The sequence below is a fragment of the Larus michahellis genome, chromosome Z, assembly GCF_964199755.1.
Source record: "Larus michahellis chromosome Z, bLarMic1.1, whole genome shotgun sequence".
Classification (NCBI taxonomy): domain Eukaryota; kingdom Metazoa; phylum Chordata; class Aves; order Charadriiformes; family Laridae; genus Larus; species Larus michahellis.
Genome location: NC_133930.1, coordinates 21416175 through 21433857, shown reverse-complemented (window position 1 = coordinate 21433857; position 17683 = coordinate 21416175). Strand labels below are relative to the sequence as shown.

The 17683-nt window shown below is 39.0% G+C and overlaps 1 protein-coding gene across 8 annotated transcripts in view; it reads left to right on the top strand.

Annotated features, from left to right (window-relative positions):
- PDE4D (phosphodiesterase 4D) overlaps positions 1-17683 on the top strand; it is a 520925-nt gene that overhangs the window by 400756 nt on the left and 102486 nt on the right. For all 8 annotated transcript variants that reach the window (XR_012584872.1, XR_012584871.1, XM_074569480.1 and 5 more), the window contains 3 exons: positions 10382-10418; positions 15430-15503; positions 16723-16772. Coding sequence is in view for 6 of the 8 variants with exons in the window: in XM_074569480.1 (XP_074425581.1) it covers positions 10382-10418; positions 15430-15503; positions 16723-16772 (161 nt within the window). In the remaining 2 variants the exon portion in view is untranslated. The remainder of the gene's footprint in view (positions 1-10381; positions 10419-15429; positions 15504-16722; positions 16773-17683) is intronic.

Here is a 17683-nt window from a genome sequence, read left to right as displayed (position 1 = left end):
ACCCTGCTCTTTTATTATCCAAACCCAAACGTGCTCTACTTTGGAACAAAAAGAGCCTCTGTAGTTTGATAAACATGGGTATTGGCATACGGAGATTTGGGTTGTTTTATTGGGATGAGTTATCCCCTTCTTCAAGAGCTGGAGAAATAGTTGTGTGATTTTTAATTTGTATATTTTTTTCCCAAATAAGGTCAAAATATTCTGTAATTTTCCAAAGAACAGAGTAACAGAATTATTCTGTCTGCAAAAATTACCTGAAATAAAGGGAAATTCCAAGGCAGGGAATTCCCTTATTTGTCAGTGACTGGCAGGTCTGGTCCTGACCTGAATCTGCAAACGGGCTGAAATATCCCTGTAACTGCCATGTGGAACAACTGCCAGAGAAGAGAATTTTTGAGGTAAACTCAGCTTTTAAAAACATTGCATTGTATTAATTCTGAATCAGATTCGTAAAGGGAATGTACTTTAGAATAATGGCAGACGAAGACGGCAAACCTGTACAGTTAATAAGGTTCGCCTGAGCCTTTAATATGCCAATAATATAATGAAATGAGGACATATTTTCTCAATCAGGACAGGAAGCCAAATTACTAGAGATACAGCTTATCCTCCTGTTTCTGAGCCAGGAATGCCTGGATTTATTAATAAAATGCTATCAGTATGCATCTGAAGTTGTGGAGGGAAAAAACCTTTTCCCTGAAATGTTCTGGTCAAGCCTCTAGGAGAGCAAAAACGACATGCAGTTACCAAGCAGATTAATTGCACTTCAGGTTAACACATTAGAAATAATTGCCTTTCTTTCTAGGTAAACTGGTGTTGGAATTCTTTGTGATTTATCAGATTCTCTTCTCAGAATCTGTGATGTTATTTTATCACAGATATTACTCACTGAAAAGAGACAGTTAAACTTCAAAGACCCACATGCTTTAAAAAATATTAGGATGCATTTTCTATGTGTGTTTCATCTGAGAAACATTTATTTGTCCATAGAAAGAAATGTACTTACATGGCTTTAGAAAAAATTGGCCAATATTTTGCTTCGCTGAGTTTTGGTTTTTTGTTCTTAAAATCATTTAAATTTAATAAATCCCCAAGTTGCAGCTTAAATTAAGCTAAGTAATTAGTAAGTCACTTACAATCTTATTTTGAGTTATAAAGAAAAAAATGTTGAAAAAAGACCACTGTGTCCTTTCCAGTTGCTACGGTCATTTTACAAATGGGATCCAAAACAAAGAACTTAGTAATATCCAGTTTGCTTAAATTTAAATAAGTTTGCACTATCTTCATTAGTGATGAGGAATCAGTTAAATGGTAAACAAAAAGAGAATATTTTCACATTTTTAATTCAGGAGATTCTAAGGTGTTCTAATATGCCTTTATGTGGTTGCTGAAGTGGGATTTTTTTTTTATGAAATGCAAATTTATTTTATCTTACATTCAGACAATACAGAATCATTACTGGTTTTATGTCCGAATGCTAAAACCTAATTATTTTCAAAATATAGCTCTCAGTTGTTAAACATGTTGCTTCCCCTTCAAACACTTTTAACTTGTCAGGCCTTTTTTTACCCCTCTTCTGGAAAGAATGGGGGTTTAAAACAAAATGGTGAGTTACTGCTCCTGTGCTAAACAAAGCAGACCGAATTCCTAAACCTCTTCAGTCAAAGGTGGTATGTTATTAAAAACATGGTACCACAACTGATTCTTAGCTGGGATTTCAGCTACATCGCACCACCACTCATCCCCGGGTTTGCTCGGCAGCAGAGGGGAGCGGGGAGGGTGCCTTTTGTGTGTGCCCACGTCTGCACACAAGTCTGAAGGATGGGACCACAGTGGAGGAAGGGAGCTTTGTAAAGAGGGATTCGAATGTTTTGGGAGATGCCTCTTACGCTGTTTTTACAGCTCACTGATCAATGACACGTACAGGCTGAACATATTTCACAACCCAGGAGAAGGTTAGCTCTTGCTTCACCCCTTGGGGCACAAACAACGCCGGGTGTGCGTGCGATGGCGCTAGTGCTGTGTTAGCTGTAGAGTTCATTCCCTGAAAACGGACAAACTGAAATTCTGATGGGTTTGCCTTGTTTTTCTTGAAGTCTTCTTGTTTCTTCTTATATACACATACTTCTAGGAGCCTTTGAATTTTGTTATGGGACCCTTTTTTCTAAATCTTGAAGCTTAGACAGTCAGCCTGTGGCTGGCTGAGAGCAAGCTCGCTCAGGCTGGTAAGGTACCTTGAGTAGGTGCTGCTGTTCTCAGCAGCTCTGCTGTCATTTCTTTTAGAGAGGAAATCGTTCAGCCTGCATCAGTAGGAGATTCACATGGCAAGTCATGTATCCTTGCTCTTCAGAAGTAACACAATCGTATCAGTTCTTAACGCTTAAGCATATGGGACAGGGACAAACAAGGAACCAAATGTCTGCTTGCTTAAAAGCAGTTGAAGGTAATACATTTTATTTTCATTTGCAATAAGCTAAGAGTTCATATGTGTCAGCTAATGCAATCAAAACTGATTAATAGTAACTCATTAAGCTGCACTAACGTGATTGCTTTCAGTCATGTGTGCACACCCACTCATTAATTTTCTCTAACCTGAGAAGAAAACAAACCTATCCTTTAGTCACTGACGCTTGTTTCTTTTACAGCCTTGCTTAGAACTAAATGATAATTTCTGTTGTATGAACAGTCCAGCAACGGCAGTGCTGAATTGGCCTGGACTCTTCTTACTGAGTTCGGATCTTTTCTGGTTCAAAGTCCTACATCCTCTGGCTTAATCCATCCCCTCCTTCGACACACAAACCAAACCCCCACACCGCAGTAGCTTCTTTCCCCTTGCCATTGCCTCAGTGACTCCCAGGCAAACTGCCTTCTGGTTTTAGAGGGAAAATCAGCTATGCCAATGAAATGCGCTAGCAAGTCCCTGCTCTGTTTCTTTTTAGGACTGAATAATTCTCTGTCAGACTTAATGCAGGCCAGTTGATCAGAGTTGCCCACCATTCTTCTGTCTTCTAAATGGTCTGCTATGTTAGGGTAGCATTAAAGGGTTGAAGCTTGGTGGCTGTTTGGGGCAATATGATACAGGTGATATTTTGAGTTGTCCTGTGTTTTCTTATCTTGCATGTCATGCTGGTGGCCCACTATATCAGTACCTTCATGATTTCCTCAGGCAGATTACCCAAGTCAGATGTGTGAGTGCAGTGTCTTTGGAAAACGTTTAAGCTTTCAGAGCAAGGAAGTAACTGGGTCTGACACAAGAGGCCTTGATCTTCCTTGAACTCTTCCAAAGGTGCTGTGATACTCTCATGGGAGATAGAAGAAGCCTGATAGTGTTCCTGTAGCATATTATACGGAATGGGGAAAATAGTAGTACTTCCCATTATTTCAGTTGGTTAGCTGATTCCGATTCCAGCCCATCCAGCAATCCTGAATTAAGTTTCTGAATTCAATAGGTCTTGGTTCATATCACCATCACTGAGATGTAGTTAGCTGCCTTGTCACCCAGAAAAGTCTCTTGTTTCTAGTCTGCTCAAAAGTGCAGGTGCTGTGATATGATGCTGGTGATGCACAATCAGGTGCACAGGTAGCCAGGTAACACTTCCTGATACTGGCTGGATTAAATCTCAGAATACTGATTTAAAAACACCTTGATATTCATTGTTCCTTTACAGCCCTTTAGGCATTCTGTCTTTCCAAGTCCTGAGATCACCTTGGGTGCTAATGCAGTTCAAGTGGAAGTAAGATTGTAATTTAGGTAACCTAACACTGACGACAGAGCAGACTCTGAGTATCAAAGGCTTCTTTCAAGCCTAATAAAGGCTTCAGGTATCTTCAGGAATTGAGATGCTAAAAAGGTGGCATGAAAAAACAAAGTACTTTCTTGTACAAATTGTCGATTATACCTGGAAAGATCCACGTACATTAGTACATGGCATATCTTGGTGTGTATTAGCCATGTGTAATAATAAACATTTGTTTTGGGCTTTCTTTTGGATCTCTGATCATAAGATGGCCAAGTGTTGTTTTCATCATTAACATGCCATAATGGAGTAATTTGATTTGTGCTCCATATGAAGTAAATTGGGCTGTTTGAAAACACTTATATCTGCAGTATTTGCCAGTGATATTTATACTGGAGAAATGGTTTTTCCCTTTGCTATGTCTTCCTAAGTCTAACTTGCTTAGTTAGATAGTCCAAGGGAAACTATTATAACAAGCCTTTCTTTTTGGCTGGGGTTAATGGACTTCTCAGGGACTGTGGCTTTTCTGAGGCAATCCTCTTCTATCTGGTTAAGCTCAATTGAAATTAAGTAGATTAAACTCTCCAGAAGTCCCAATATTACAGCAATACTTTTGACTAATTAGGGCAAGCTCTGTTGCAGTATTAGAAAGAAGTATCAGGAGGACAGAACTGCACGGTGTTATAGAACAGTGTTCAGAAACACTCAGACAACAGCTAACAAGAGCCTGCATCATTCAGGGTCTAATTTCTGTCTACTGTGTGATAGAACAAGTGGTTTCAAGTAGCTCTTTGTAAAAATCCTTTAAGGTACATGTTCCCAGAAATAAAGAAAAGCTCTGGGAAAAAACAACGCCCTTCTCTGTAGCTCATGACTCCATCAACAAGTTCAGTTGCTTGCTGTCTCAAACCTAAATTGCAACCTGCTCACAGTGTCACAGTCTCTAGTCCCTGGCATAGGTGCCTGATCATCCCCCAAATGGCGCTCAGCCTTTCAATGAGGTGCCAGTCACTGACAGCCACTGATTGTCCAGGAAAAGCTGTAAGCCAGTTTCTGTCCCACCGCATAACACAGGCACAACATTGAGAGGTGCCTCTTATCCCCAGTCAGCCTTCGCTTCTGGAACCAGGCCGGGGCTGTCTCATATTAGGACTAGAAAATTGTTTTCGAAGTCTTTAGAAATTGAGATGACCTGACTTAAGCACTGTTCCTGCAGAATAAACTACTTTGGGGTGCTGTGATTTCTGACTCCGCAAAATCAGCATGACAAACCAACCCATTTGGATTCTCGAAATGCAGATGATAATAAAGTGTAAGTTGCTGCACTGGAGCAGCCAGCCACCCCTCCTGCTCACTGTCCGGAGAGCACAGCTTCTGCCAGCTGGTATCATTACATGATGTTTCCGTCACTGTGTCAGAGCGCAATCTAGAATCAGATTTCATTCCTGCTAAAATCTGTATCTGAGCAACACAGATATTTTCAGCATACCTAATTCGTATGTTTCTTCTGTGTTTACTTGGCTTCACCTATAAAACGTTATTGGGGCAGGAAACAAAATCCTGGGAATTAGGGTAAACCATCACCTTACTTTCTGTTCTCCGTTTGCGGTTTTGCACGTGGTATATTTGTGTTCCAGTGCATGTGCAAGAAAAACATGAATGTCTCATCTAAGCTGTATTTATAGCATGTTGCTGAGCAGTAAGTCTGAATCAGCCTTGTATACAGAAATGAGTAGATGTCATGTTTAATCCAAATTTAGATGTTTACACCGAAAAAGGAGGTTGCAATAGACTTTCTGGTTCAAACAGAAGAATGCTTTCATGTTTGTCTTCTCTCCCATTTTGTAAGTTGTGTGTGGAAAGTATGGATTTTCCTTTGCTTTTATGTTTTCTATGTTTCTATATTAAAAAAAAAAAAAAAAAAACGGCCCAAAACAACTCTGTGAAAATCCAGTCAAATCTTGTGACAACGTGACAAAAGCCTTAGTTCTTGCTGTGGAGCACAGTGCCGGGATTCCAGAAAGCCACTGTCCCCTAGGGCTTTTCCAAAGCCTGTTGGCAGCCTTGTTCTTTCAAATAGGCTACATCTCAAGTTTGTAGCCAGACAATCCAACACAGACTATGCCAGTTGGATTTAAAGTCTGACTGGGATCCTCAGCCAGTACTTATCCTGGGGAGATAAGCGAGTTTTTAATTCAAATGGAGGAGTGTGGCAAACCAGTATGATCATGCTTTAAACTGATACAAAGCGTCAAGATTCTTTCCACAAGTCTTATTATTTATGCTATAAAAATTTTATCAAGATTAACCAGGAATTTTATTTTGACCACATCTTTTCTATGAAAAGGTATGTGTCAAATTGGTGTAAATATTTTTTGTACACTTTCCCTCCTCTATTTAGACAGAGCTCTTATTTGTCCTGTTTATGTCCCTCATCTGCAATATGTGTCCTCAAGATCAGTTGCTTGGTATTCTTCATCTGTGTCTAGAAAACCTTAGTCTGAGTTTGCTATGGCCTTTACCAAGATAAAGCTTATCGAGGACCTTCCCTGCGAAGCTCCACACTGGCAAGTGCAGACTCACATTTCCAGCAGTCTTTAAGGTCTGGACTCACTTCTCCTTAATGGTTATCTTGACTTTTTTCTGCCCATATTACAAAAACACCCTCTCTTTTTTAACTGTATCCTAGTAGGTCTGCAGAATGTCTTGTTAGCTACTCCTCTTATTAGATGATTATATTAAATTAGCCCAACTTAATTAAGAAATAAAGGTTGTGCAGTCACTCTGTCTATCCTTGCGTTAATCTTCCTGCCTGCTTCTCTGTCTGTCCGTGCATGCATCTCTAAATTCCTCTTCAGTGGGGGCAAAGTTAATTACTGTCCTGTAATTGGGATAGAAGAGACAAATTAATGCCAATCTTGAGGAAAGGAAGCAAAATTTTTGTACTTTTAATTTGGCAACAGTCAACTGAACGTGTTCATCTAACTTCTGATTTAGCATAGCACTATTTCTTCTCCATGGTGGGGACCATCATAGCTTACATGGGTTGAGTTCGAGGATGTCCCATAGGAAAGGTTAGGAAGGAAAACACAGAAAATTTGCAGAAGGCCAGGCTCCATTGCTTTAACATGGCAAATAACTTGCAATGCGTTATATAATCTTTGATCTGCTGGAAAGTTGGCCTGTGTTTTTTGTAGCAGCAATTCATCTGATGTGGACTGTTGTGTGCTTTAGCAGTCTTTTTTGGTGGTGGTGGATTTGATAATTGTAAATTTTGAGGCTACATAAAATTATTCTGCTTTCAAATCTGTCTTTCCTATGACAAATGAAGGTATGAACAAGTATGCCAGGCATTCTGCTTAACAGAATCTAACACTGATGTCAACAATTTCTTCTAACCTTAAAGGTTAACAGCTCTGTCTATATTTAGAAGCTTGTGATATATTGCACAGGGTTTACGCTCGCTCTTGCTGCTTCTGTATATAGATGTGTGGTACTATCCTGTGCAGAATCCAGACAGAATCATCTATCAGCTTCCGTATCACCTGAAAAGAAAACAGCAGGACACTCGTACATTGTAGTGTTTACTACACTGCAGTACACTGTGGATCAATGGCACTTTGACTGAATCATATGTTCTTGCTCTTCTGTACAAAAAATAACACAGCTGCTTTAGACATTGCTCCCTTTTCAAGCACTCTCACCTTTTCCAAATTTCCTGACCCTGTGTGGATTAAAGATTACTCACCACACCATGCAGTTGCTTTTCCGTCCAAGTGGGTCTGGTGCATGCTGAACTGCTTTGCAAAAGCTGTGAATATCTGTACTTTCAGTATCACGCTTTCACCAAAATAATGATAATTTCTGTAATTGTTGCTCTTGACACAAGGGGCATTTGAGAAGTGAAAATTAAATCCTGGGTTGATTTTTGTGCATTAAATTAATATTTAACAATGCCTTCCCTAAAAAATAAGCTACAGTATTTTGTCAGTATTCTGCAATGAAATGCAGCCCAGCAGGAGCTCAAGTAGAATGAGGCTTGAAAATAGAGGAGTGGGGTCATGCTACTTTATAGGAAAGAAAAAAAAAACCTCCAGGACGGAAAGCCCAGAAACATGTATTTGTTGCCTTTTGGAAGTGCCCCAGCATTTGAGGAGTCGCAAACAGGGGCACTGAATGGAAAGAAGAGCAAGAAAGTACCACCTCCAGTAAGGAAGCCCACCAGAGATGGTGAGAAGAAGGACCATTCCATTTTCGTAGTTTTCCCAATCTGCATTTTGACAGTTAATAACTAAGTTGTAGCAGTTGCTTGGGAATTTGAAGCACTGATGAATATTTTGTGCATTTGTGTCATATGTTGGGCATTCAGAGCGTTTGCCACTGACAGATGCTTGTGATGCTAGAAAGAGCTAGCTCAACTCTACATGACTTATTTACAGGTAGAAACAATTTAATATTTTTGTTCTTTGTCCAGTCCTGCTTCTACTTGTAAAACTTCATCTCCAGGATCCTGCCCCTTCATCATTTCCAAATGTGGGATTTAGACTAGATCAGTAAAATATGGGTTTACGTATTTATTTTAGATACAGTTTCTGTGCAGAATTTGATAGCTTACAAAAAACCCACATGCATTTCTAAGAATTTGCTCAGCCCTTTGTTTGCTTTTTGCCTAAACAAGCTGAGTAACAGGTGTGAGGAAGACTGGCGAATAATTTACTTGAGGCTTTAGGCTCTTCCATTTCTGCAGAAGTCATTAAGATGACTAATGCAGGATTCCTTCCTCTACACAGCTGTGCACCTTCAAAGTGTCAACACAGAAAAGAAAATGGAGTAGCTATACACAAATAGTAGAAACATTCTTTATAAAAGGGAAGAAATGAACAGATTTCAGAGGAACAGGTAAGCCAGCTGTCACACAGCAGATAATACCATTTCACAGAATTTGAAGACAAAGAGCATAATTCTTCTGGAAGTGAGGTAGTGTACATATTCACACTATGGCTGTGTAAGTGGAGAACAGGAGAGAAAAGGCGTATCTTCTGCTGAAGCCTTTCTTTAGCTGTGTCACTCGTTAAGCAATCCTGATCAGAAATTATAGTCTAGGGCATTTCCTGAAGTTTTCATGACCCAGTGAAAACGTGAAGAGGTACTAAACCCAGCTGGCCATTAACTCCCCTGTTAATGCCCTGGGATGATTCTTGATGTATATAGTAACCAGTTGGATTTGGCTTTATTGGGCCATTAAGGCCTCTGAGTTCTTCCCATGGTACCGTATTGCTTCTGGTTTGGTGTGAGGATCAGGCTTACACACAGCCAGGCTGGGACTGTGGTTTTGCCTGAAGCAACACCTTATTCCAAACACTCCTGCAAAGACCTTGTTAAAAGGTCTTAGACTTCTTCCACAGGATCTGTAAAAACCCGTTTCTGTATTTCAGCTAACACAAATAGATGAGATGGTGATAAAAACAGCTACACAGATATTAAACATCACAATAATTTTGAGTATTAGGGAGTTTATTTCATCCTTACAGGCTGTCTGGTTGTGCTTACTGCATTTTTGTTAGGTTCTTGCAATACCTGCAAAAACATTACTCTGTGTGGAAAGTATATCAATTATAAGAATGATGTTGTAGCAACTCAAACATAAATCGAATTTCTCTAATTATAAGAAAGCCTTTTTTAATTTTCATGGACTTGAAATCTGTTGTTAAATACTCACATTTTATGCTTAAACTTAAATAACATTAAAATAGCATCAAAGCAGTGGTGATTTCTGCTGAAAGGTGCAACTTTACGATAAATTCACTGCAGGAAAATACAAGAGAATTAAAAATGGAATCCTATTGAATTTCTGTGTTTGGAAAATCTCTTTTTGTCTTGAGTGCTGCCGTATGCTAGATACGATCACAGAAAACTCCCAAGTTTTTCCTGTCCCCATGGTCCCCTGGAGAGGTCTGACTCCGTATCCCTAGTGCTACAGATGCTACTCTTAAGCTCAACAGCCCTTCCTCCTATTTACAGGACTATGTTTTTTGGAAACCATTTCAAGTGGCAGCTTTCAGTGCTGAAGCGAAGGAACCCCTCTTTCCCTTCCTCCCTCCGTCCCTGCAGTGCGTCATCCCGGCACCTTGCCCATACGTCACCTTGTGGCGTGGGTGAGGTTGCCGCAGCAACAGCACACATGCGGTCACACCCCCTATAGCTACCGAGGTGTGAGTCAGTTTGAAAGTTTCACCAGGTTTTCATTTGTCTGCGATGCGCTGCCCAGCCATCTGCAGTCACTCGCCCGTCCAGTGCTCACAAACCTGCTGGTAACCCTTAATGGGGTCACTTTTGGTCTTTGCACCTTCATGCTTTGGGATGAAATCTCTGCAGATCGGTGCTGGGTGGTGGGTCACCTGCCCAACCCGCAGCACAGAAACGGGCTGGTTCACCAGCGGTCCCATTGACATGACAGGCAGTTGGGCAATAACTGAGTTGATATTTACTTTTCAAAGGATGTGTAAAGCAGTGGTAGTGAGTAACTGCTGAAGAGTAATACTGGAGTTACCTATACTGCATTGTAAAACCTGATTTTCTTTCTGTTAAAGCTGTGAGAGAAGTTTTCGGTAATGCCTAACTTACAACTCTGCTCATTTTTTCAGACATGGAGATGACTTGATTGTGACACCATTTGCTCAGGTAGGCACAATTTTGCCATATTTCTCACATGATCTTGCAATGTAAAGGCCAAATGGCCAAACCAGTTGTTTTCTGTTAATATTATGTAAGATATATTGCTTGAAACAGGAAAAAACTGTCTAAACAGAAAGTCATAAACCTCCCGCTCTGTTATCTATATCTCTCTTTTTTAATGTTTGTTGGTTGTCTGAAAAGTTGAAGTGCAACAACACGATAAACACCTTTGATCTCTTTTCAAATAGTGCAGCAGACAGTCATGATGAAGACAGACCTGTGCTCTCTGTTATTCTCCTGCTTTTTATAATGGCACTTTCTCCTTCTGAACATCTTTTATGCATTCAATACAGGGGAATTTTTAGATGCAACATAAGTTTTACCCAGAATACTTATGTTCCTTTACAAACTCATTGACATTTGTTCGATTTTTTAATTCAGATTCTGTTTTATAAAATATCAGCTCAAAATTCTATGTAATTTAGATTGAAACTCCACAATTTTTAGCAATAGAGCTGTCTTGTCATGTATGAAAAGTAAATATTGATATTCCTTGAACTCATCATGATAGGTTTAACTCCATAATAGGTAGGAGTGAAAGTTAATTCAGTGTAACTACGGGGCAGGGGCGGGGTTGGGGCGGGATAAATCTGGAACTCCTATGGGATTGAAGGTGAATGGAAAGAGAAAGGTTGAGTCACACAGCAGCCTCAAATAAGAAGAAACTGTCCAACTTCAGTCTGAATATGCAAGTTGCTTTGGTCTAACGATCAGCTGTTAAAAAAATTAACAGTCATTTAATAAGTTATTATATATGCAATTATATTGTAAACAGATACAGCATTTATAAAACTGGATGATCAATCGTTAATATGAAGAAGCTTCATCTTTTATTAGTAGAGAAAAGATTAAGCCAGGGCATTGCTAAGAATACTTTAAGATCTAAACGGTAAATATACTTGAACAATAACGGAAGAGAAGAAATTACAGGAAAAACAAGAGAAAAAAAAAGTAAAACCATTTGTGGTTTTAGTTCCTCAGGAAACATAAAAAACCCTAACTCTTGAGTACAGAAAAAATACAAATTCTACGGTGGTCAAGTAATCCAATAATATTTGTTATAGTTGAGTTCATGTTCTTTGTCATCTGAATTTTTATTACAAATTATGCCACATAGATAAGACAAGTTATAGTATCCCTAGAAAAACAGCAAATATTACACCCCATTTATGGATATTTTTTCTTGGAACAAACACACTATTTGTTTTAAGGTCAGTTTTGTTTTCTTGTTGGCGTTGATGGACGTGCTTCAATAACTAGAGCAGGAGCAGTTGGATGTTAATGCTAGCTTGCACCAAGGTGCTGTAATTGATTATTTGAAAGCTTTTAGTATTTCATTGCAAACCCCTGTTAGCAGTGATTTAAATCAACTCATTTTGATTTGCATTGAACAGGGGAAAGAAAAAGCACTCACAGGGTGAGTTATCACATGTCACATTCCCTGACAGAGGGGGAATTGAGATGCAGTTGATAAGAGTGTGCCTAACAGAGGGGAAGTAACATCTGATTAGACTCTTAGGAAAAATGTAGCCCTTACTTATAAATGATTTGAACATGCAAATCCCATGCTCACAGATGGCATCGGCGGCTAGGCACAGGGCCCACCCCTCTGAGTTACGTTAGCAGTATTAGGACCTCACTCAGGACTTCAGAAATTGGATCCCATGTGCCAGTGCAATGTCTACATATCGTACAAGTCATCCTTTTAATACCTTCCTACAGCAATATTTCATCACATAGGCGCTTTGTTTTTGTGTTGCAAACAGCCAAAGCACCGTATTAATCCATTCGTGGCTTCCTGGTGGTGGTAGATCATGGCATGTGGTACACATGTTCCAGTTATTTCAAACCATACACATTTTCTTCAATTGATCAGGAGGCTTATTTCATCTGATCATGGGCCACCTGGTGGTTATAGTTCCAATTTTAGCATTTCGGTTTCTATTCAGGACATCACCATGGTAGTGCGGCTGCATTTGTTAACTGGAGGCAGGGTGGCATGCTGTGTACCCCACATAGAATCCGTCCCCAGGACAAGATAATTTATTATTTTTACCAGAATGAAATTATGTACATTAAAATTAAAAAATCTATCACAAGGATATTATTAGTTGCACTTCCTTACATGGTAATATACAGCTACTGCTGTAATTTAGTTATTTGTAGAATTTTGCTTATCAAAATAAAATCATTTGAGTGATTCGAAATTTAAGGACCAATTCTGTAGTTTTTTTATCATCAAAAAAAGTTTAATTTTTTAAATCCACTGGTAACTGTACATAAGTTGATGTTGGAAATAGTGTTATTTACTTAAGGATTAAACATAAAGAGGTTTGCGGGTGACTGGCTGCTTTTTGCTCACGAATCTAACTCTAGAAACATTAAGCACAATGTTTCTCTGTGGACAGAGAAACTCACTTAAAGCAAATTATAATGAAAAATTGAAATATTATTTTATTTACTTATAATATAGTAGAAATATAAATATTAATACCTTTATATAATAAATAAAGTTGTTTAGCTCCACTGTAGTCAATGGCCAAAATCTTTGTTGTCACTTTTATATTCATTGCTATGTATGTGGGGACACCTTGCACTTGCAGAAATTGTCAAAATATGTGCATGTATGCTAAAGCAGCTGGGATGCTGGGCAGATGCTGGACATTTCACCCCTGGACCTACAAAACAGTTATCATCTCACCTGCCAGAAGACCAAATAGAAGGACATAAAAACCAAACAGTCAAGTCTCTGCTTTCTGGAAAAGGAGAGATTCATAATATCTCAGACAGCAGCAGAAGTTTGTCAATGTGCATAGTGGTGGGCGTGGTAGAGAGACTCCCTCATAGCTCTTCAGAGACCGGAGCATGGGTCCAGCAAAGCTCATTAGTGTCCGCTGGTAACTGGCCCTGAGCAGCCGTGCAGCGCTGCACACTTCTTTCCCCAGCACCCCAGGTGCTAAATGTCCCGTTATTTTGGATCCATGTTTTCATGATGTATTTTGAGATCTGTGTAGGCCCATGTTTTCATGTGGCATCGTGCCTAGCCTACTAACCTTTCTGAAACTCATCCCTGTGCAGCAGGTACAGAGTCACTCATTGCCGTCCAGCAGAGGCAGAGCTAATAAGCGTGGCTGCACCTGAGATCACTCACTGAGGAGTCACTCAGCTACCCTTGTACACGCTCCCAATTATCGGTGCACCTGAATGTACAGCCAATTTGAGTCCAACAGGGATTATTGAGTAGGAACTTGCAGCCAGAAAAACCGACTACATTTTTTCAAGGCCTGAGACAGCTCTGGGAGCCACATAGATATGTTCCTCTGATAATACTAGCACATACAAACCGTCTCAGCATCCTGGAACACATACACTGAACCAAGGCAGGTTGACCGAAGAGAACTGAAAATGGACTGCCCTCACTAAAATGTGTGTCTTACCTTAATAGGCCCAACTTTTTTCCATTTATGCTTTCCTTCTTCCACCTTCAAGTCATCCTTTCCTTTTACAATATTTTCATACTTCGTCAGTTTTTCTTTGTATTTCCTGTATTCATTTTTGAACTTCTGAACTCCAAGATCTTCTTTCCCTTTCTGCTCAGTTCATACCTGTCTTCTGTCTGTGTATATCCAACATCTAAATACAACATTTGTTAGTGTCACTGTAGCCTGGTCATGCAAATTTGATGACATATATGATTATTTTTATTCTGTGCTGAATGTAAAATATGTATTTGCCTCCTGATCTTTAGAAAGGAAAATATAATGAAATTAATACTGTCAAATTAGGAAACAAATATATTTTTATTTTTGTTATCTTATCTCATTTGGGAATTACCTACAGTAGCTTAAACAGTGCCAGTCATTATTATCTCCTGAATATTTTCCATGTCTTACAAGCTTTCACTAAATCCTTCTTTTAGCTTCAGCCTCCTGCCCCTTCCTAACTCACGTATAAATTTAAGGGGCTATGAAAAGAGGATTTTATCTTCTTCAGCTTAAACCTCTGGAACTCAAATTCCCATTCACACCTTTGTTATTCCTAGGATGGGTTAACCAGGGAACAAGCCCAGCCTGGGCTGAGAAACAACAATGGGCAACTCCTGCAAAGACACACCACTGGTTAGTGTTGCTGCCTCCTCCCGTTCCCAGTCTGATTCCAAACAACTCGTGGTTGTCTCTGACATCAGCTGAACTGCCTCTCCCTAGTTGGAGAGGTGCATCTTATTATCCTTACATGGTGCAAAATTTGTTGCATTTACCCAACTGCCTTCAGAAAAGAGTGCTCATGCTACTTATAACAAGAAGACGCTCCTCCACTGCTCCACTAGCTGCTGTCTTGCATGAAATTAAGTCCTGAAAGGAAGTACTTCATTTATGTTGTTTTTCCCAATGTGCAAAGCTTGTAAGAGCCTGCAGATATTTTCCACCTGCTCAGGTGATACCTTCTTCTTACTCTGGCCTTCTGCACTGTCCCCAAACCAACTGTGGCCCTTAAAGGAGACACTTTTATTTTTCATGGCAGTCTAGACAATCTCATTCCCTTTGTCCTTTGAGGTTTGTGGGGGCTGAACTGCAAATGGAAAATTCTGTAATCATTTCTTATGCATGAATTATTAGGCTTGAATGGGCTATTATCTTTCAAACATGAATGCTTTCATGGTCATTTTAGAGAACTAAGTAGTATTCTGTGAAAAACTTTCCTCCTCTTCAAGTAAGTCTGTCTTTAAACAAATAATGAGTTGTTTATGAGGAGAAAAAAAAAAGAAATAAACTATTGCCCCCGTATTACAGACATGTTATTGTTAAATAATGGTCAAAGATTTCAGACAAACCAACTCTGGAACCCTTTTACAGTTGATTTGCAATGTCCTTTCCTTTTTCTTTCAGCACAGTGGAGCAGAGATAAATCAGTCTCACCTGTGCAGAAATTTAGACTGAAACCATTTTGTCTGTTCCAGGTGCTGGCCAGCTTGCGTACTGTACGGAATAACTTTGCTGCATTAACCAATTTACAAGATCGGGCACCCAGCAAGTGAGTGTCAATTTTTGGCCACTGAACTTTTTTGCAGGGATACTTTTAAATATAGACCAAGAATAACAATCAGATGTTGCTGATTTCAGTCCGTGTCACCAAACCTGCACAAAATACGTGATGAATAATGAGTTTATTAATCTCTCGAAGTTGCTATACTTGATAGCTGAGACAACAAACCCCTTGCCTGCTAATTGCTATTGTATTGCTGTCCTTGCGTAAACTTAGAGTGGTTTTATGCAATTTATGTGATTTTCAATAAATTAGTCATATGTCAAAGATCGTTCAAAGATGATCATTCAGGCAGAGTCTGAGTCTTGCAAATGAACCAAAGTGAGCAGACAGCTACACTCATTGTGAGCTGCTTGCATGATCTGAACCTAGAACTCTGCCTAACGCATCCAAGATAATGATATCCCACTTATCCACATTAGTTCATGATTATAAATGAGCCTTTTAAATATGATCATTCTCCAATCATGTTACAGCATCACAGTTAACATTAGCATTAGTTACGGTGGCAAACTCTGTAGTGGAGTCGTTTCTCTCATCCAAAGTGTGCGTCTCTAGAATGTAGAATTAATTAGTATTTCAAAGACAGCTGCCTACCATTGCTTACGCAGTGCCACAAAAAGATATTTCCAGCCCCCTTGGTTGGAATATGCAGACCCTGTGTGGCCCCTGCTTGCCGTCATTCACACATCCCTATGCAGTCGTGTCAGACCAGCAACTTACAGCTTTCTTTAGTTGGCAAAAAACTCCACTGAGCTGTTTGCCCTAAAGATTGTTGTGAAAGGTATACACGAAATAATGTGCAAAATGTATATGCAAAATAATAAAGTGAAAAATAATAATTTTTAAAAAAGTGTTTCAGGTCCGAGAACATGGGCAGTGCAAGCCACGTTAGAATTATAATAACTATGTATATAAACGAAACTTCAAGCTAGGTGTAAGCTCTAGGTATGATTAGGCAGGTTTTTAATGAACTTGTAAATTCCTAAAGTATTCCTCTCTTGGAGTTCCCAATCTGCAGAGAGGTTTTAGGGTCAGTTGTGAATTCCCTTCTACACTAGAAAGAATTATCTGTTCCAAATGAATTTTTTCTTTGGCAATGCTAGAGTATTCCAGCCCCAAATAACTTCCCAAGGAAATGTTCAAGGATTCAGTCATCTGTGAGTTTAAGAGGCTTACACATTTTTTTTTCTTTTCGTTTAAACAGACGATCACCAATGTGTAACCAACCATCTATTAACAAAGCAACTATAACAGGTAAGAGTAATTAATATGACTAAGAATCCTCTGTGAAACTATCATGGGTTTCTAAATTCAATATTTATTTATAAATTCTCACTGAAAACCATGTTTTATAATAATAACCTTAGATTTCATATCCTAATATCTGTTTTATCAAAGAGGATTTGAGTCATGTGATGACTCAAATTGGTGACTTTTGGTGTTGTGTCATGTTAGCTTTCTGATTTCTGTCTTATTATCCTGGTTTAAGCTTCTTTCCCAAATTCTGTTTTTTTCCTTATATACACCAGTGTGTGACCGTGTCATGATTATCATCATCACTAACTTTTGGCAATAAGATGTTTTAGAAAGAACTGGTATGAGGAATGCATCAATCTTTCATTTGGGACAGGGAGTTCTGTAGTTGTACAGAGGCAAAGTTGTCGCATTACAGGCCCTTAGGCAATGAGGAGAAATTTTCAAACTGACTTTTCTGATTTAGGATGGTAAATTCTATTTCTATAACATTTGAAGGTGCGTAAAAGAAAAATAATCCCTTTGTAAAAGACACTGTTATTTCTAAAGAAACATTATCGTGAAAAAAGGACTGGCGTTGTTAGTTACGTGAACACTTTTCAAAATTTTACTCCGTGGCGTTTTTAGTTACTGTTATGGCAGCTTGGTCTTGGACATCTTTATGGGAACATACCTTATTTGACCTCATATTTTTTTACATTTTGTTAATCCATGTGTTCTTAAGAGAGTGTAATTTTCCAGGTAGTTACATTCTCTATGGTGTGTTGTCAGAGTGAAAGAGCAATTTCTTTGCCTCTTGATCAAAGTATGTAGACGCTTACTAAACAGGCAATTTATCATTTAAACTGAAAATTTAACACTTCCAGAACTTTCAAAATAGCTTTTGTCTTTTTAAGTGTATAATAGGTTTG